This window comes from Periophthalmus magnuspinnatus, chromosome 9 (genome assembly GCF_009829125.3).
Source record: "Periophthalmus magnuspinnatus isolate fPerMag1 chromosome 9, fPerMag1.2.pri, whole genome shotgun sequence".
Classification (NCBI taxonomy): domain Eukaryota; kingdom Metazoa; phylum Chordata; class Actinopteri; order Gobiiformes; family Gobiidae; genus Periophthalmus; species Periophthalmus magnuspinnatus.
The window spans coordinates 890,625-911,406 of record NC_047134.1 but is presented as its reverse complement, the minus strand read 5'-3'; the positions used below and the strand labels follow the sequence as shown (position 1 = coordinate 911,406).

The window sequence follows — 20,782 nt, the reverse complement described above, 5'->3', positions numbered from 1 at the left end:
AGTACAGATATATTGTATAAGCAGCTCTATTGCCCAATAATCAGGAAGTGTGCAGTTAGCATGCTAGTTGTTGTTAGCTTTACCACTTGGACAAAACTCCACTGTGTGCTCAGTTAGCTCTTTACGCTCAGATTCCTTTAGAACAAAGCGCTAGTTAAAGTCTATCTTTAGTGATAGAGCTTCAGACAGAGCAGTGCCTCCAGTTAGCACCACACCCTCAGAGAATGTTGATGACATCAGACCTCCGCTAAAGTATCAATATAAAACGTATGTATGTATTATTACTATTATTTATCCATGCTTTATTAAGGCTGATTAAGGTGTAGGTTTCTTAAACTTTTAACTGGAGAGCCCCATACACTCAGGCCAAGGGTTCAAATGAACACAAAAGAAGGTTAAAGCCTCACTGTGTAACATTTCTGATGGCGTGCATGGAGATAAAGTGGCAACCTCCAGGCCAAGTTACAAATCAGGTCTGTTAAAAGGCAAACCCATTTACAGTGAGGATTCATGTTTTTCAAGGTATTATTGAAGAATAATAACACCATGACTGAAATGACTAGCTTAAACAGTCAGTGTATGGGCTGAGATGTTCCGCAGTGGGGCTTTAACCACATGATCTTGGATTGCAGGAGGAGCAGGTGTTTTCCAGTGAGGACAGGGACACTAAGTGCTTATGTATCTTTCACATAGGAACAGAGTGCACTGTCCACTGCTTTTGTGAAGAAGCAAAAATATGAAAGTTTGATGAGGTTCACACTGACTAATTTATGCTTCAGTAACTGTATTAAGGCTCTGTCAAATGTACTTAAAGGGAAAGAGCGCGTACGAGTTTTGGGAATATTCAAAAGTATCAGGTGTGCTGCTTGAAACTCACATGGCTTAAAAAAACACTGCAAATTCAACAAGATGAAGAAATATTGCAAAGTATCATATTTTCCGGACTATACGTCGCTCTGGAGTATAAGTCGCACCAGCAAAAAAATACATAATAATGACATCTCTGGTTTGTTAATGTAAGTTATTAACAGTTAATCATATACGCTACGCTAACGTAACATATGCGACTTGTCCACAAACACGAGAAACACGAGAGATGTTTTTTACTGATGTTTACTGTGGTCTTACTTCTTCTTCTTCACAGTTCACGCCGTAGAAAAAACACATCCAATATAACATAAGCTCTGGCTCATATCACATAAACACACAAAACTGCACATGACACACGGAAAATATACACAACACTTTACTTTCTCGCAATTTAAGGACTTTAGGGACCGGCCTCCTGCTGGTCCAGAGTCAGGACTAAACATGTGGAATCAGCGTTTAAGTTTTATGAAGCTAAAACCTGGAACAGTCTTCCTGAAGATGTGAGACAGACTCTACTTTGACAATGTTTAAATCCAGACTCAAAACAGTTCTGTTTATCTGTGCATATGATTGAAAGGTTTTTATTCTGCCTCTTCTGTTTTAATGTTAATTTTATGATGATTATTTGTGATTATTTATGTTTTGATTTGTGTGATTTTAATGTCCTTCTTATTCTGTAAAGCACTTTGAATTACCTTGTGTTCGAATTGTGCTGTACAAATAAACTTGCCTTGCCTTAAATTTAAATGGCTTGAATTCATGTTATTATCTTAATATGAAGAGATTCTGACAGTTTTTCTTCTTTTTCAACCTAATTAATCTGGTCTTTTTTTGCAGTGACGTATTTGTTTACAACTGTCACATATCAGATGTTTTTTTTAGATTCACCGTGACATCATCAGACGCCGTATGACCAGCATCTGAGAGAGATCCAGAGAGTACACAAGAAGAAAAACTAAACAAACAGCATCTGAGAGAGATCCAGAGAGTACACAAGAAAAAAACAAAACAAACAGCATCTGAGAGAGATCCAGAGAGTACACAAGAAAAAAACAAAACAAACAGCATCTGAGAGAGATCCAGAGAGTACACAAGAAAAAAACAAAACAAACAGCATCTGAGAGAGATCCAGAGAGTACACAAGAAAAAAAACTAAACAAACAGCATCTGAGAGAGATCCAGAGAGTACACAAGAAAAAAACAGCATCTGAGAGAGATCCAGAGAGTACACAAGAAAAAAACAAAACAAACAGCATCTGAGAGAGATCCAGAGAGTACACAAGAAAAAAACAAAACAGCATCTGAGAGAGATCCAGAAAGTACACAAGAAAAAAAACTAAACAAACAGCATCTGAGAGAGATCCAGAGAGTACACAAGAAAAAAACAAAACAAACAGCATCTGAGAGAGATCCAGAGAGTACACAAGAAAAAAACAAAACAAACAGCATCTGAGAGAGATCCAGAGAGTACACAAGAAAAAAAACTAAACAAACAGCATCTGAGAGAGATCCAGAGAGTACACAAGAAAAAAACAGCATCTGAGAGAGATCCAGAGAGTACACAAGAAAAAAACAAAACAAACAGCATCTGAGAGAGATCCAGAGAGTACACAAGAAAAAAACAAAACAGCATCTGAGAGAGATCCAGAAAGTACACAAGAAAAAAACAAAACAAACAGCATCTGAGAGAGATCCAGAGAGTACACAAGAAAAAAACAAAACAAACAGCATCTGAGAGTGTCGTAACGGGTGCGGGAAGGACCAACAGGTGCAGACTCGGGGCAAGGTTACAGTGTTTATTTACAAAGTCAGTGAAATTCAGTCTTAATAAGTTCATACAAATTCACACGGGGAATCACGGAGTGGGAGGCAGACCAGGCGGGTGGAGTGCAGGTCGGGGACGGGGAAACCAGGACCGGGGTGCAGGCAAGAGCAGGACGAGACCGGGGCAGGCAGGTCTGGCGTAGTCCAGAGAGCGGTGTCCAAGACCGAAAGTTTGCTGGTCCGGACTGGTTTGATCTGCGAAACGTGGAAGGTTGGGTGGATCCGGAAAGACGGGGGCAACTGGAGTCGCACAGCAGACGGATTAAGGATTCTTACAATCTTAAATGGTCCCAGGAAGCGGGGAGACAACTTGCGGGAGTCGGTCTTCAGCGGGATGGTCTTGGATGAGAGCCAAACCATTTGGCCGGGCTGGTATGTGGGCGCCGGGATGCGGTGGCGATCGGCCGCTGCCTTGGTGCACGTCCCAGACCGAAGGAGGGCTGCCCTGGTCTTGTTCCAGACCCGATGGCAGCGTCGGAGGTGATGCTGGACTGATGGAACAGCAAGGTCCTTTTCCTCCGTGGGGAAGAGTGGAGGCTGGTATCCCAAGGATGCTTGGAACGGGGACATCCCGGTGGCCGAGCTTACGAGAGAGTTGTGGGCGTACTCTATCCAGGGCAGGTAAGAACTCCAAGTTGCGGGATTAGCGGAGACGGTGCATTGCAGTGCAGATTCTAGGTCCTGGTTAGCCCGCTCCTCCTGCCCATTTGACTGCGCGTGAAAGCCGGACGTGAGACTCACCGTGTCTCGACAAACCGTCGCAAAAGGCCCGCCACACCTGGGATGTGAACTGGGTCCCCCTGTCGGAGACGATGTCCACCGGGATGCCGTGAAGGCGGAAGACATGGTTGGTGAGCTGGTCGGCGGTCTCCTTGGCCGTTGGGAGCTTGGGCAGGGCTATGAAGTGAGCGGCCTTGGAGAACCGGTCCATCACCATGAGGATGACCGTGTTCCCCTGGGAGGTAGGTAGTCTTGTCACAAAGTCCACTGCGATATGGGACCAAGGCCGCCGAGGAACTGTAAGGGGATACAAGAGTCCAGAAGGGGGTGAATGGGAGGCCTTGGCCCGAGCACATACCTGGCATGCTGAGACAAAGGCCCGGGTGTCCGTGTCCATGGTGGGCCACCAGAAGTGCCTCTTGAGCAGAGAGGCTCTAGGGCGAGTTTGACGGCCAGAAGCTCCCGGTCCCCCACGTCATAGTTGGCCTCAGCCGAGGACAACCGGCGGGAGAAGAAGGCGCAGGGGCAGAGGCAATTGTGGGGTTCAAACCTCTGCGACAGCACGGCCCCCACTCCCGAGTCAGAGGCGTCTACTTCCACGATGAATTGGCGCCGGGGGTCGGGCTGGTGTAGGATGGGAGCAGAGGTGAACAGCTTCTTGAGCTTCTCGAAGGCTGATTGTGCCTCGGGGCACCAGGAAAACTGCAACGAAGGAGAGGTAAGTTTAGATAGGGGTGAGATAACCCTACTAAAATCCCTTATAAAACATCTATAAAAGTTGGCGAAGCCGATGAACCGCTGGAGCTGCTTGCGGTTGGTCGGGACGGGCCAATCCGCGATGGCCTGGATCTTCTGGGGATCGGCTTTTGGCCCCAACCCACAATGAAGCCCAAAAAACTGACCTCCTCCGCATGGAATTCGCATTTCTCTGCCTTAACAAACAGTTTGTTTTCTAGGAGGCGCTGAAGAACCAGGCGGACATGACGGCGATGCTCCTGAAGGGACTGGGAAAAAATCAGGATGTCATCCAGATAAACGAAGACGAAACGGTTCAAAAAATCACGGAGAACGTCGTTAATCAGTGCTTGGAACACCGCAGGGGCATTGGTAAGGCCAAAGGGCATAACCAGATATTCGAAGTGGCCAAGGGGGGTCTTAAACGCCGTCTTCCACTCGTCCTCCTCCCTTATGCGCACAAGATGGTAAGCGTTTCACAGATCCAGTTTAGAAAAAAAGGTGGCTCCGTGGAGGGGCGTGAAAGCAGAGTCCAGAAGGGGGAGCGGGTACTTGTTTTTAACGGTGATATTGTTCAAACCCCGGTAGTCGATGCAGGGGCGCACTGACTTGTCCTTTTTGGCCACGAAGAAGAAGCCTGCACCCACCGGGGAAGTAGAAGGGCGGATAATTCCAGCGGCCAGGGACCCCCGGATATATTCCTCCATAGACTCTCGCTCCGGCCTCGAGAGGTTATACAGCCAACTGGACGGTAACGGGGTGCCCGGGAGGAGGTCTATGGCACAGTCGTAGGGGCGGTGCGGAGGTAAGGAGAGTGCTCTACTCTTACTAAAAACCTCCTTGAGGTCGTGATACTCCGCCAGAACCGAAGACAGGCTGGGAACGTCCTGGGACGGGCTGATGGCGGAACCGGGCCCCCCGGCGGGAGGTAGGGCAGACTGGAGACACTGGACATGGCACTCGGGACTCCACCCCAAAACTCCACCCCGGGCCCAATCAAAGACGGAGTTCAAAGCTAGGGGTAGCCTAAAACTAGCGGGGAGGCGGAGGAAGACAGAACATGAAACTGCCGGGTCTCACGGTGGTTGCCGGGCAAAACCATGGTGACGGGTTCCGTGACGTGGGTCACACGACCCAAAAAATGTCCATTAAGTCCCTGGGCGTTTAGGGGGCGTTCGAGGGGTTCCAGGTGTACGCCGAGCTGTTCCGCGACTTGGGCGTCGATAAAATCCTTCTCGGACTCGGAATCTACAAGGGCGGAAACAGGTAAAGTCTCTGAGCGTACGCACAGGTTGGCACTAAGCCGCAGTCTATCATTGGTATCCGGGATGTGTGACTCACCCACCAGTACTCCCAGCGCTACTGGTGGGCGCCCCCTTTTGGCCGAGCCGGGCAAGTGGCTATAAAATGCCCGCGCTCGCCGCAGTAGAGGCAGGCTCCGTCTAGGCGACGCCTCCGCTGACGCTCCTCCGGTGGCAGAGGGGCAGCACGTAGCTCCGGCGGGGCTGGTGAGCGTCGTCTCTCTCTCCGACGCTCCCGGAGCCGGTTGTCGATCCGGTTGGTGAGGGTGATGAGTGACCGTAGGTCGGAGGGTTCATCCCGAGACACCAGCTCATCCTTGAGGTGCTCTTTCAGTCCCTGCACGAAAACGGCCTGCAGCGTGCTGTCTGTCCAATCCACCTCCGCCACGTGCATCCAGAAGTCGATAGTGTAGTCCGCTACCGTCCTGGAGCCCTGGCTAAGAGTCAGTAGGCGAGACGCCGCATTGTCCCGGTAGTGCGGGTGGTCGAACATCAATTTAAAGTTAGTGATAAACTCGTTAAAATCCAAAGTCTCCACCGGTGTGTGGGTTAGCCGTGCCTCAGCCCACTGGAGAGCCCTTCCCCGAAGTAATCCACATATGAAGCGAATCTTCGTGGCCCCCGAGTGAAAGCGCGTAGGACACTGTTGAAATATATATTCGCACTGAAACAGGAAACCCCGACAAAGATGAGGCTGGCCAGAATATGGCTCCGGATCCGTGCCTCTCGGCTCCGGAGGATGCGGCGGCCCCCCAGCGGCCACAGGTGGGGCAACAAGGAGCGCGGCCACTTGGTGGTTGAGCTGCGCCACTTGTTGGGTCAAAGTCTGATTTAAATCCAACAGAGTCCGGATTGATTGTTCGTGCTGCCCCAACACCGCCTCATGGTGGGAGCGTGCTTGCCGGAGCGCATGATCCGGACCCGAGTCCGCTTGGTCCATCGTGGCCAGACCGTTCTGTCGTAATGGGTGCGGGAAGGACCAAGAGGTGCAGACTCGGGGCAAGGTTACAGTCTTTATTTACAAAGTCAGTGAAATTCAGTCTTAATAAGTTCATACAAATTCACACGGGGAATCACGGAGCGGGAGGCAGACCAGGCGGGCGGAGTGCAGGTCGGGGATGAGGAAACCAGGACCGGGGTGCAGGCAAGAGCAGGACGAGACCGGGGCAGGCTGGTCCGGCGTAGTCCAGAGAGTGGAGTCCAAGACCGAAGGTAAGCAGCAAGCCGGAGACCAAGAGGAGACAGGTAGCGAGGCGGAGGGGTGACTATACCGTAGCTGGTGCGCAGAGGCAGGAGCGGGGATGAGCGAGGACAGGGACCTGGAGGGTAACAAAATCCAAATGAGTACATACAAGCTGGTACCAGGATACAAAACTGAGCTAGAGCATTCACGTTTACACGCGGACGGTCTGGCGCCGAGTGTAGTCTGCCGAGCCCTCAAGTACTCAGCAGCAGGTGGCGGTGATTACGCTGATGTGCTCCAGGTGCGTGCGGGAGAAGTCTCGAACTCCGCCCAGCTCCGGGCAGACAGGTCGGGGAGGGGTAGAGAGCACGGGAGGACAGGGACAAACGGGCGTCATGACAGAGAGATCCAGAGAGTACACAAGAAAAAAACAAAAACAAACAGCATCTGAGAGAGATCCAGAGAGTACACAAGAAAAAAACAAAACACACAAAAAACAGCTTAAAGGGCCGATGTAACACCACTCTCTGATCTGTTCTAATGTCGTTTCCTCGTCACAAACAGACCTGGAGTTGTGTTTTGTTTCTGCAGATTTAGGCTGAGTTCTTCTCTCAAACTGAAAACACTCTGTTCCACCTTGTGATGTCATCATGTGGTGATACAGGAAGTGCTCCCACTTGATGACATCACAAGGTGGAACGTCACATTTTGATCTTTGTAGATGTAACAGACTAATAATAAAGTGACTCAAACATGTGTGAATGAAACAAAACACAACTCCAGGTCTGTTTTTGACGACATAACGACATTATAACACAGATTAAAGCTACAGGAGTCACTTTTCCGTAGTGCTGGACCTTTAAAAACACAAAAAGTGCAGTATTAAACCCAAATCTACAAATCTACATTTAAATAAGATCAGGACAAACCAAACACTCGTCTACGACCACACGACACGTCCGGCTCTATCTCTGCTCTAGGCCAACGACACGCGCTCACGTCAGGATTACAGTACAAAAATAAAGATGGAATTATCCCAAAAATGTCCTTGCAAAGATTTATTTTTAAATTCCAAAACCGTCATTGGCCTAGTTTTTGTCCTCGTTTTCTCGTCCGTCTCCTTCGTTCTGTAAACATAACTCACGTCGCTGTTGTTTTGGTTTTAAGGTGGAAAAGTTTAAAGCTGGTCCCGGTGTTTTGGTCCACACTGCCAAAAAGGAACGACGATGAAGTTTGGAATAGTTTATTTATGTTTTATAAAACTGATTCTTTAAAGAGGAGGTCCTGACTTAACATATTACACATTTAGATCATCATATTTCCTTTTATTGTTGTGAAAATCCTATATTCGCCCAAAACAAGGAGTTAACATATAAGATATAAGTTTCTGTTTTGTTTTTGGCATCTCTCCCTCCTTTGCTTTCTACACTAAGTCACTCCTCCTTTAAAACGATTTTGTAAAGCCATCAAATCTCTTACTAATGACAATAAATCCCATGCCTTGCCTAATCATATAGTTCATAATTCATTAAATATTTATAATAAATCTGAAATTCTAAACTGTTTCAAGAAGCATTTTATAGCCTCTGCTTTTTCCATGAAATCCCCCTCCTGGTAAATCAGCCTGAAGCATTTCCAGATCTTTCAACATTTAGTTTACAGCCATTTACTTTGAGTCAAGTTCTCAAAGCTCTAAAATCCTTGGATGTGCAAACCCCATGGACCAGGCCTAGTTGATGCTTTTTTTTTCTGAAAAATACAGCTGATTTTGTAGCCCAACCCCTGACATATTTTTAACTTAACCGTGAGCATCATGGAAATTCCCAAAATTTGGAAATCGGCATTTGTCACTACATTGTTCAAAGATGGTGATCCAAAATTCTAAATAATTATAGACCAATTTCCAAACTCTGTATTCTATAAAAAACTCTGGAATCTCTGGTGAATGAACAGTTAAAAGAATATTTACACTCTAAAAATATTCTATCTAAATTTCAGTCAGGATTTAGGAAAGGCCATAGTCCTGTAACTGCAACTCTGAAGGTAATAAATGACAACAAACAACACTGTGCCTCGCTATTCATTGATTTGTCAAAAGCATTTGATTCTGTGAATCACAATATACTTATGATCAATATAGGACTGTCTGCTACAGCTGTTGGATTTACAACTATCACAGACAGATCTCTGTGCACTAAATCAGATGAGATGTGCTCTGATACTCTGTGACAAAAGGAGGGCCGCAAGGCTCTGTCTTAGGGCCACTCCTATTTTCTATTTGTATTAATGATGTTGGCCAAGATCTCACTGATACGATCACTTCTCTGCTGATGATATGGTTCTTTATTGTGTTTCCAAAACTCTTGCCACCAGTGTTGTTACATTGCAAAATGCTTTTATGTCGTAACGGGTGTGTGTAGCGGACCAAGGGATGCAGACTCAGGGCAGATTTACAGTTTATTGTACAAATGGGATAAAGTACGAACAGCGGGTGATCCGGAGGTGAGCAGGTGAGCAGGTGAGCAGGAACACAGGAACACAGGAACTGAGGACATGAAGGGACGACAGGACAACAGGCACGACAGGAACACAGGAACAGGCAGACCAGACAGGCGTAGGACAGAGCAGGCAGGAGACATCCAGGGCCGGAGCACGACAGGAACACAGGGACGACAGGAATGAAGTGAACACAACAAACGCAGCACAGACAGGGTGAGTACAAACAGACGATCTCGCGCTGAGTCTCTTCTCCCAGCTCCTCTTATGCACAGCAGGTGTGGTGATTGCGCTGATGGGCTGCAGGTGCGCGCAGGAGGAGCCAGGAGCCCAGCCCAGATCTGGCAGGTGAGGGAGGAAAAGAGCAGGACAGGAGTAAAACCAGGAGCGGACAGTGGGGATCATGACATTTTAATATTGTTCAGCTGTCATGAGGCATGTATCTCCGCTCCTGTTCTGCCTCCCTGTGTGCTCTCCCCCCTCCCTCACCTGCCTGAACCTGGAGCTGGGCGGAGCTCTCAGCTCCTCCCGCGCGCACCTGTGTCCCATCAGGGTAATCATCACACCTGCCGTGGATAAGAGGAGCGGGGAGAAGACACTCGGTGCCAGATCGTCCGCGCGTCAACGTGATGCTCCAGCTTAGTTTTTGTAATTTTGTTTCCTGTCTGCCTGTTACTCATTGGATTTTTGCCACCTTCCAGATTCCCGCTCTCGCTCGTTCCTGCTCCTGCCTCTGCGCTCCAGCTCCAGCTCCGGTACAGTATACCCCTCTGCCTTGCCTCCTGTCCCATCTTGGTCTCTGGCTTGCTTCCCGTCTCCGGCCCTGGCTCCCGCTCTCTGGATCACTCCTGCTGGGTCTTCCCTGGCCCTGTCCCTGGTCCCATCGTGCTCTGGCCCTGGCTGTCTCCGTGAGCGCTCTGGACATCCCTGCTTGGCTTGCCCTGGTCTCGTCCTGATCCTGTCCTCGTTCTGGTCCTGGTTTCCCGTCCCTGCTCTGCACTACTCCCGCCTGGTCTGCCTGCCGCTCCCTGGCTCCCCGTATGTGTTAAATGAACTATTAAAGACTGAATTTCACCATTTTGTAAATAAACACTGTAAATCTGCCCCGAGTCTGCATGTCTTTGGTCCTCCCAACCCCACCCGTTACGACATCAGCACACTTTCTTACAATTGGACCTTTCTTTAAATCAGTGCTTCTCAATTATTTTCTATCATGTCATGTCATATCAAATTAAAACAAGCAATTTAGCAATTTGGTACGCCACCTTATATGATGCTAACAGTGCTCACTGGTTTAAGTGACATTCACAAAACGGGATGATTGTTGGCAATATTTGGCACGTTTACGCTGAAAAAACTCCAGCGTCTTATCAGCGTGACTGAGGTGCAATGAGGTGGGGCCTTAACTTATTTGTCTTCATACTGTCCACTGCCACAGCAGACACCGGTCTGTCCTCGTGTCCCACCGGAGTCACAGTGAAGCCAAGTGCTAAACACTCTTCATCAGACTTCCTCCTCTTACTTTTCGGGTGACTTTCGTGTGTCTCATTGCCTCCGTCTATCTTCACCTTTCTTTTCATTCCTGTTAAAATGTTTTCCATAGTGTCTCTTTAGCAAAAGTGTTTCTTGTTCACTGCCCTGTGTCACGATCTGTTCGCTCTCTCCTGTTCTTTGCTGCGTACGCGCTGTCTACAGTATCTACAGTGTCATAAGCAGAGTCTCAGTGTTTATACTGAGCTCCATCTCTTTGCACCAGTGGGACATTTGTAGTTATTCTGCAGTTTGATCAGATTTGAATTAAGAACTTCTACGACTCGTTATAGATACAAACTAATTACTAAAGTTTTGCATCTTTGTCACAGTTTGTGTTTTGAACATTAATGCACATTTACAGGAGGTTTTGGGGGATGATCCTCAGACAATCCTACAGCACATGACCAGTCACACCCTCATCCAGGTTTGTACTGTGTGTTTTTCAATTCAGGATCAATCCACTTTAGTGTGTTTGTATGAGAGATATAGACTATGATAATGACGTTGACACGACCTTTAGTATTAGTATCAGCAGCAGCAGCAGCAGCAACAACTCTGACCACAAGAGCAAAACTGAATGGCCAAAATAAGATTAAACAGGATGTGACGAACTTCACACATTCAAAGAGCATGAAGTGTAGGCACGAAGACAAATGAGGACACCACAAGTTTTACTGCCATTTTCAGTCCTGGTTCAGTCCTGGTTTGGTCCTGGTTCAGTCCTGGTTCAGTCCTGGTTTAGTCCTGGTTCAGTCCTGGTTTAGTCCTGGTTCAGTCCTGGTTAAGTCCTGGTTTAGTCCTGGTTCAGTCCTGATGATGGCCCTCGGAGCACTGGTCCTGGTCTGGTCTTTGTTCTTTTTAAGTAAGTAACACTGTTTTCTGTGAGATGCTGCTTCAGGTGCTGTTGTGTTATTTGTGAATATGAGTCTATGATGGACGAGCGTGTGAACAACTCAAAATAAGTCACATCTTCTTTTAGATTTAAATGTTGAAATGGTCTTTACCCTTTGACCTCTGCTGTGGCTTTCCCTGACGCTGAGGAGCAGAGACTTCATCATGAAGCTCAGTGAGAGAAGGTCAAGGGTTTGCAGTTGTTCAGATGGAATGTACATGCTGATTTTCTTTGTTCAAAACTGTCCCAGAGGCTCCACTTTTTAAGGAGACTGAGGCTGTTTGAGCCCAAAATCCTGATCTGTTTTTCTAAAGCTGTTTTGGAGAGTCTTATACACGACAGTGTGGCACAGCCTCAGGTCTTTGTCTAATGTAAAACCAAACTTAAAAACTGGTAAATAAGGCCATGAAGGTGACTGGCAGGAAAGAGTTTCCTTCTGTTCAGGACATTTGTCTAAACTCTGAGCTCAGATGAACTGTCAGAACCCCTCTCACCTGTTGTGTGGTGAATATGAAACTGTTCCTTCAGGTGTTTGGAGCACATCACTTTAAGAGTAACACAAATAAACTCTCATTTGTCACTTCTGTTTCCCTCTTGAACAAATGTGCTCAACAGAGGCTTAAGTCCCTTTAATCTCCAGTGAGCTTCAGGATCTGTGAGTTGAATGTGTCGACTGTGTGGTTTTATTCATGATATTTGTGAAATGGGGCTGGTGCAGTGACACTTTATGGTTGTGCAGACACAAAATGGACACGTATTTGTCTTCTTCTTTTTGATGAGCTCTGACTATCCCTGACTGTGATGTGTGAGTGAAACTGTGTTTAAGCTGCAGCACAAGACAAATGTCCCCTTGAACATAAGAACGATTATCTTCATCTAAAAGAAGGACTAAAGGAGGACTAAAACAGGACTAAAACAGGACTAAAGCAGGACTAAAGCAGGACTAAAACAGGACTAAAACAGGACTAAAACAGGACTAAAACAGGACTAAAGCAGGACTAAAACAGGACTAAAACAGGACTAAAACAGGACTAAAACAGGACTAAAGCAGGACTAAAACAGGACTAAAACAAGACTAAAACAGGACTAAAACAGGACTAAAACAGGACTAAAGCAGGACTAAACCAGGACTAAAACAGGACTAAAACAGGACTAAAGCAGGACTAAACCAGGACTAAAACAGGACTAAAACAGGACTAAAGCAGGACTAAACCAGGACTAAACCAGGACTAATCCAGACAAATGTCCCCTTGAACATAAGAACGATTATCTTCATCTAAAAGGAGAACTAAAACAGAACTAAAGCAGGACTAAAACAGGACTAAAACAGGACTAAAGCAGGACTAAACCAGGACTAAACCAGGACTAAAACAGGACTAAAACAGGACTAAAACAGGACTAAAGCAGGACTAAACCAGGACTAAACCAGGACTAAAGCAGGACTAAAGCAGGACTAAAACAGGACTAAAGCAGGACTAAAACAGGACTAAAGCAGGACTAAAGCAGGACTAAAGCAGGACTAAAACAGGACTAAAACAAGGACTAAAACAGGACTAAAACAAGGACTAAAACAGACTAAAACAGGACTAAAGCAGGACTAAAACAGGACTAAACCAGGACTAAACCAGGACTAAACCTGGACTAAACCTTAGTCAGACCTTGAGCCTATTTTATGTGTGTTCCTTGTGCTGAACCCTGGGCACATTCACACAGACCAGGCTGAAGGAGCAGATGGAGCTGTCGTAGTGAACACACTGCTCCAATACACTTTATGGTTTAGCTGCAGTCTGTTTGATGGTGTTTATATTTATTTTTCCGTTTGCTTTTGGTCCCACACTGAAGCTACTTCAGTCCGAGGGAACTGGCTCATGTGTGTCTGAGACTCTCTGCACTTGTCAAAATAAATGTACATTTGATTAATATTAATGTGTTTCTAAAGTCAAACAGCCTGATCGGACATAGTGAGCTTCCTGTTTCCATCACACTCATGAAACCAGCCTGTTGCTTTAATGAGCCCAACCACCGCCATTTTGTGTGAAGCTCTGTGTCATGTGACCAACAACTGACATTTTGTGACATGACTTTTGTGTGTGCAGGGCTCATGGCAGAAGACAACAGCTCAGGTAAAGACACACACACACCAGGATAACCACTCTGCCACAGTAACACAGAGAGAACATGCACACTCCACTCAGATCAGGAGTCTAACCCACAACCTCCTGGTGAGAGGGAGGACACAGGATAACCACTCTGCCACAGTGTCTGTGTAATCCCTCAGTCGTCCAGGTGGGATCCAAAAACTCTATTGTGTCACGGGACAAACATTTTAGAGTGACATTTGGCGTCTCATCCCAGCGTCTTCTTCATTTTGGTCAGATTACTTCTTCAGTTATGTTTTTTTCTGACTTTAAAAATGAGGAAATAGACAGGACTGTCCTCCTTCCATCTCCTGACAGTCTTTTCACTACAAACTGAATCAAAACAGATTATTCATAAAATCTCAGAGCCCCTTTGGACCAAAGTAGACCCGCTGGAGGGCCAAGTTCGGCCCGGGGACCACACTTTGGACACCCCTGCTCTAAAACTTTTGTCCAGTTGACAAAACTGAATTTTTGTTTGACTCTGGGCGGGACCTCACTGCTCAGGTAAAGGGGCGGGGCGTCACTGCTCAGGTAAAGGGGCGGGGCTTCACTGCTCAGGTAAAGGGGCGGGGCTCACTCTGTCTCTTGTCTGTTCAGGTCTCAGGCTGGTGGGAGGGGCCAGTCGCTGTGCTGGGACTGTGGAGGTGAGACACAGAGGAGAGTGGAGACGGGTGTTTGGACTCTGGTCCCTGGGGGACACAGCTGCTGTGTGCAGAGACCTGGACTGTGGCTCTGCTGTTTATGGAGAAAAGAGAAATGATTTTCCACTGAGTCGAGTGTGGAGGGTCTCATCTGACTGTGTGAAGAAGAAGAAGAAGACGTCTGCAGTGAGAGAATGTGTCTATGATTCATCCTCCTCTTCCTCTTCCTCTGGTCTGGAGGTGAAATGTTCAGGTAAAACTCTGATCTCACATTTTTATGTTTCTCAGATGTTTTTTTTTTTCTATTGTCTCATTACACACAAAAATACACACATGTGCACAGACACACATATATACACACATACACAAACACACACATTTATACACATACACATACAGATGCACACAAATACACTTACACAAACAGACTCACACATACACACACACAATTAAACAAACACACATATACATACACACACACACACACATACACACACATACATACAAACACACACAAATAAACAAACACACATATACACACACAGATATATATACAAAGTCACAAATACACCCACACACATACACAAACGTACACACACTTACACACAAACAAACAAAAAACACATACACAGGAACAAACACAAAAACTACAGAGAGATTCAACGTGTTTAATAACAAGTGAACCAGGACTAAACCAGAACTAAACCAGGACTAAACCAGGACTAAACCAGGACCAAACCAGGACTAAACCAGGACTAAACCAGAACTAAACCAGGACTAAACCAGGACTAAACCAGGACTAAACCAGAACTAAACCAGAACTAAACCAGGACTAAACCAGAACTAAACCAGAACTAAACCAGGACTAAACCAGGACTAAACCAGAACTAAACCAGAACTAAACCAGGACTAAACCAGGACTAAACCAGAACTAAACCAGAACTAAACCAGGACTAAACCAGGACTGAACCAGGACTGAACCAGAACTAAACCAGGACTAAACCAGGACTAAACCAGAACTAAACCAGAACTAAACCAGGACTAAACCAGAACTAAACCAGGACTGAACCAGGACTGAACCAGAACTAAACCAGGACTAAACCAGGACTAAACCAGGACTAAACCAGAACTAAACCAGGACTAAACCAGGACTAAACAAGGACTAAACCAGGACTAAACCAGAACTAAACCAGGACTAAACCAGGACTAAACAAGGACTAAACCAGGACTAAACCAGAACTAAACCAGAACTAAACCAGGACTAAACCAGAACTAAACCAGGACTAAACAGGACTAAACAAGGACTAAACCAGGACTAAACCAGAACTAAACCAGGACCAAACCAGGACTAAACAAGACTAAACCAGGACTAAACCAGGACTAAACCAGAACTAAACCAGGATTAAACCAGTACTAAACCAAGACTAACCAGGACTAAACCAGGACTAAACCAGAACTAAACCAGAACTAAACCAGAACTAAACCAGGACTGAACCAGGACCGAACCAGGACCGAACCAGGACTAAACCAGGACTAAACCAGGACTAACCAGGACTAAACCAGGACTAAACCAGAACTAAACCAGGACTGAACCAGGACCGAACCAGGGCCGAACCAGGACTAAACCAGGACTACACCAGAACTAAACCAGAACTAAACCAGGATTAAACCAGTACTAAACCAGGACTAACCAGGACTAAACCAGGACTAAACCAGAACTAAACCAGAACTAAACCAGAACTAAACCAGGACTGAACCAGGACCGAACCAGGACCGAACCAGGACCGAACCAGGACTAAACCAGGACTAACCAGGACTAACCAGAACTAAACCAGAACTAAACCAGAACTAAACCAGGACTGAACCAGGACTGAACCAGGACCGAACCAGGACCGAACCAGGACTAAACCAGGACTAAACCAGGACTAACCAGGACTAAACCAGAACTAAACCAGAACTAAACCAGGACTAAACCAGGACTAAACCAGAACTAAATCAGGACTAAACCAGGACTAAACCAGGACTGAACAGAAAGACTGCATCAGAGTGATGATGTCACACATGTGTGTCCTATTGGCTCAGAGTGATGATGTCACACATGTGTGTCCTATTGGCTCAGCGTGATGATGTCACACATGTGTGTCCTATTGGCTCAGAGTGATGATGTCACACATGTGTGCGTCCTATTGGCTCAGAGTGATGATGTCACACATGTGTGTCCACAGACTCGGTGCGTCTGGTCTCGGGGCCCAGTCTGTGCTCAGGATCAGTGCAGATCCTGGACCAGTCCTGGACCTGGGTCTGTGAAGGGGCCTTGGACCAGCAGGGGGCAGAGGTGCTGTGCAGGGAGCTGGGCTGTGGGGCTCCTTCTCTCCTCCAGGGGGCGCTCTCTCCTCTGAAGCAGAAGTTCCAGTGTGAGGGCCATGAGTCTGCTCTGATGGACTGTCCCCGCTCCGGCTCAGAGACCTGCTCCTCTGGAGCCGCTGTCAACCTCACCTGCTCAGGTAAAGGGGCGGGGCCTCACTGCTCAGGTAAAAGGGCGGGGCTTCACTGCTCAGGTAAAGGGGCGGGGCTTCACTGCTCAGGTAAAGGGGCGGGGCCTCACTGCTCAGGTAAAGGGGCGGGGCTTAACTGCTCAGGTAAAGGGGCGGGGCTTAACTGCTCAGGTAAAGGGGCGGGGCTCACTGCTCAGGTAAAGGGGCGGGGCTCACTGCTCAGGTAAAGGGGCGGGGCTCACTCTGTCTCTTGTCTGTTCAGGTCTCAGGCTGGTGGGAGGGGCCAGTCGCTGTGCTGGGACTGTGGAGGTGAGACTCAGAGGAGAGTGGAGACGGGTGGTGTCCTCTGGATTCTTTGGACCCTGGTCCCTGGGGGACACAGCTGCTGTGTGCAGAGACCTGGACTGTGGCTCTGCTGTTTATGGAGAAAAGAGACGTGATTTTCCACAGAGTCCAGTGTGGAGGGTCTATCCTCTCTGTGTGAAGACGTCTGCAGTGAGAGAATGTGTCATTGGTTCATCCTCCTCTCCCTCTGGTCTGGAGGTGAAATGTTCAGGTAAAACTCTGATCTCACATTTTTATGTTTCTCAGATGTTTTTTTTTCCTAGTGTCTCATCACAAACACACACATACACACACGTACACACACACACACACACACCCATACACAAAAATACACACATAAACTCTACTCTATAAAACTCTATGTAACTCTATGGGAGACTTAATATTTTTAAATAAATGTCCAAACTTCTGCTCCACAAATGTTGATCCTTCTCATTATTAGTTTGAGTTTGGCTCCTCAAACTGTCACATTAATCTTATGGTTTAAAGTCGTTTCATCTGAGCACGATCACGTCTTTGAGCTTGAATAATGGCTCCACTTTATGAAGATATTGGGAAAAAATCATTTGACTTTTGTTTATTTAAACTGACAGAGAAGACGAGGAACTTAGGGCCAGTTTTATAAAAAATACTGAAATCTCACTGAACGTTTTTTCTCACTGCAGGTCCTCCCTCTTCTCCCTCTGTGTGGATGCTGTGGCTAGTGCGCCCTCTGCTGGTGTCCAGTCCGTACGCCGTGTGCACTGTGCTGCTGGTGCTGATCTACAGGGAGCAGCGTCGCACAGGTAACCCCACAGTCTGAGATGTTCTGACCTAAACTAAAGAATGAACCCACACCAGGTCCTCCAGGTCCTCCAAGCGCTGGGACAACAGCCTTTTTGGTGCAGTTTTTGGATCTCCACTGAGGGGAGGAGCCTGTGTTCTGCTCACATCATCTACATTTATCAGGGAATAGAAACACATTTGTCACCATGGGGATTCTTGCACGTTTTTTGGCAACTTTTCTCTGACACTTTTGAGGCACAAACAGTGAACAGCTCCCCCAGAGTGTGACGTATCCTCTACTATCAGCCAATAGCACATCTGGAAATATTCTCGTGCTGACTCAAGCCCCGCCCACCTGCTCTTCAGCTTTTGGTTCTGGTTGAGTGAAATATATTGTACTTATATATGTAATTCTCCTCCCTGGATGTTAAACTTTGTTAGACAGACACACTGGGCCCAGCGCCTCATCTTAAAGACACATGACACTACAACATATTTACATCTTTATTTTACATTTCACTCATCGTTACTGTTATGATGCTCTAACCTCCATTTTACACTAGAGCAGCCGTCAGAAACCAGCATCTATCTGTATGTGCAAGTGGACTAACCCGCGAGCCGCCGCGCGACAGACAGGAAGTGAGCATGAGCCTGTTTCAGCTCCACTGACTCTGGCTCTAATTCACTTTCTGTGTAAAAAGCACGACCCCTCTGTCTGTGACTGCTGCTGTCAGGCTCGTCATTCTGACCTTAAAATGTTTCACTCACAGCACAAAGGCTAATGCAGAGGCTAATGCAGAGGCTAATGCAGAGGCTAATGCAGAGGCTAACACACAGGCTAATGCACAGGCTAACACACAGGCTAACACACAGGCTAATACACAGGCTAACACACAGGCTAATGCAGAGGCTAATGCAGAGGCTAACACACAGGCTAACACACAGGCTAATGCAGAGGCTAATGCAGAGGCTAATGCAGAGGCTAACACACAGGCTAACACACAGGCTAATGCAGAGGCTAATGCAGAGGCTAACGCAGAGGCTAATGCAGAGGCTAACACACAGGCTAATGCAGAGGCTAACACACAGGCTAATGCAGAGGCTAATGCAGAGGCTAATGCAGAGGCTAATGCACAGGCTAACACACAGGCTAATGCAGAGGCTAATGCAGAGGCTAATGCAGAGGCTAACACACAGGCTAATACACAGGCTAACACACAGGCTAATGCAGAGGCTAATGCAGAGGCTAACACACAGGCTAACACACAGGCTAACACACAGGCTAACACACAGGCTAACGCACAGGCTAATACATTTTGAATTTGTAAGTACAGAGCAGGGGGCGGGGATAGGGGGTAGGTGAAAACAGACTCTACTGAGCACTCAAGCCTCAGTTGCAGGACAAACTCAAACATGAATCGCTCTAAATAAAAGCTCAAATGTTTTCCCCCTGCTGGATAAAAGAGGTATTACACAGACACAGGTTTCAGGTCACTGGGGGGCAGTGTGGAGCAGAGAGGGGCTGTGGGAGGGCATCTGAACACAACCCCAGTTTGGGCTAATTGTTTGTCTTGACTCCGCCCACAGGAAGTGCACATGTCGTTTCCATGGAGACGGGCCAGCAGGAGGAGGAGTATGATGACATCGGCGCTGAGGTCACCACCGAGCACAGCTTCTGAGCCAATCACAGCTCTGCTTTCATCTTTAAATGAGTCTGACATTTCAGTTAAAACAAAAAAATATATATGTGAATAAAATATAGTGTTAAGATTCACTTTATTTGTAATGATTTAAATGTCCTGCATCTGCTTGTTTCCACATATTTTAATAAAATGTGACTTATGAGCCGCTCTTGAGTTCTGTCTATATCTAATTATAATCAGGAAGTGCATTGTTAGCATGCTAACTCGCCTGCTCTCAAGTAACTAAATAAAAATCCCTCCTGTTTGAAACTCAGTTGTGTTTCTCTAAAAGGACGATTCACAAAACTCTGATGTTTCTAAATCTGTGTTTTTGATTAAAGTAAAGTTCCGTTCATAAAGTCCCTGTAATGGCGTCCGCAGTGTCACTGTTTTCTGTGTCTGTGTGTTTTATTGCTCCTGTCTGCAGTCCTCACGTTTACACTTTGTACAGAGGGCGACAGAGAGCAGCTCAGAGCTCAAACAAACACAGATGCCCTCCCATAGGACCCTGGGGGTATTTACTTCTATGGGGTATTAAAGAGGAAGTATTTACTTCTATGTTGTATTAAAGAGGAGGTATTTATTTCTATGGGGTATTAAAGAGGAGGTATTTACTTCTCTGGGGTATTAAAGAGGAGGTATTTACTTCTGTGGGGTATTAAAGAGGAGGTATTTACTTCTGTGGGGTATTAAAGAGGAGGTATTTACTTCTGTGGGGTATTAAAGAGGAGGTATTTACGTCTATGGGGTATTAAAGAGGAGGTATTTACTTCTTTGGGGTATTAAAGAGGAGGTATTTACTTCTGTGGGGTATTAAAGAGGAGGTATTTACTTCTATTGGGTATTAAAGAGGAGGTATTTACTTCTATGGGGTATTAAAGAGGAGGTATTTACTTCTCTGGGGTATTAAAGAGGAGGTATTTACTTCTATGGGGTATTAAAGAGGAGGTATTTACTTCTATTGGGTATTAAAGAGGAGGTATTTACTTCTATGGGGTATTAAAGAGGAGGTATTTACTTCTATGGGGTATCAAAGAGGAGGTATTTACTTCTATGGTGTATTAAAGAGGAGGTATTTACTTCTGTGGGGTATTAAAGAGGAGGTATTTACTTCTATGGGGTATTAAAGAGGAGGTATTTACTTCTATGGGGTATTAAA

The 20,782-nt window shown here is 46.5% G+C and overlaps 1 protein-coding gene across 1 annotated transcript; it reads left to right on the top strand.

Moving 5' to 3' along the window:
* The first annotated feature begins 6,568 nt into the window (after positions 1 to 6,568).
* Positions 6,569 to 19,918, top strand: LOC129456501 (deleted in malignant brain tumors 1 protein-like). The gene is made up of 5 exons (XM_055223995.1): positions 6,569 to 6,695; positions 14,443 to 14,589; positions 16,562 to 16,840; positions 17,842 to 17,961; positions 19,529 to 19,918. Exons 1-5 carry the CDS (start codon positions 6,569 to 6,571, stop codon positions 19,618 to 19,620), a joined length of 765 nt encoding a protein of 254 aa, XP_055079970.1. The 3' UTR covers positions 19,621 to 19,918.
* Positions 19,919 to 20,782: the final 864 nt, after the last annotated feature.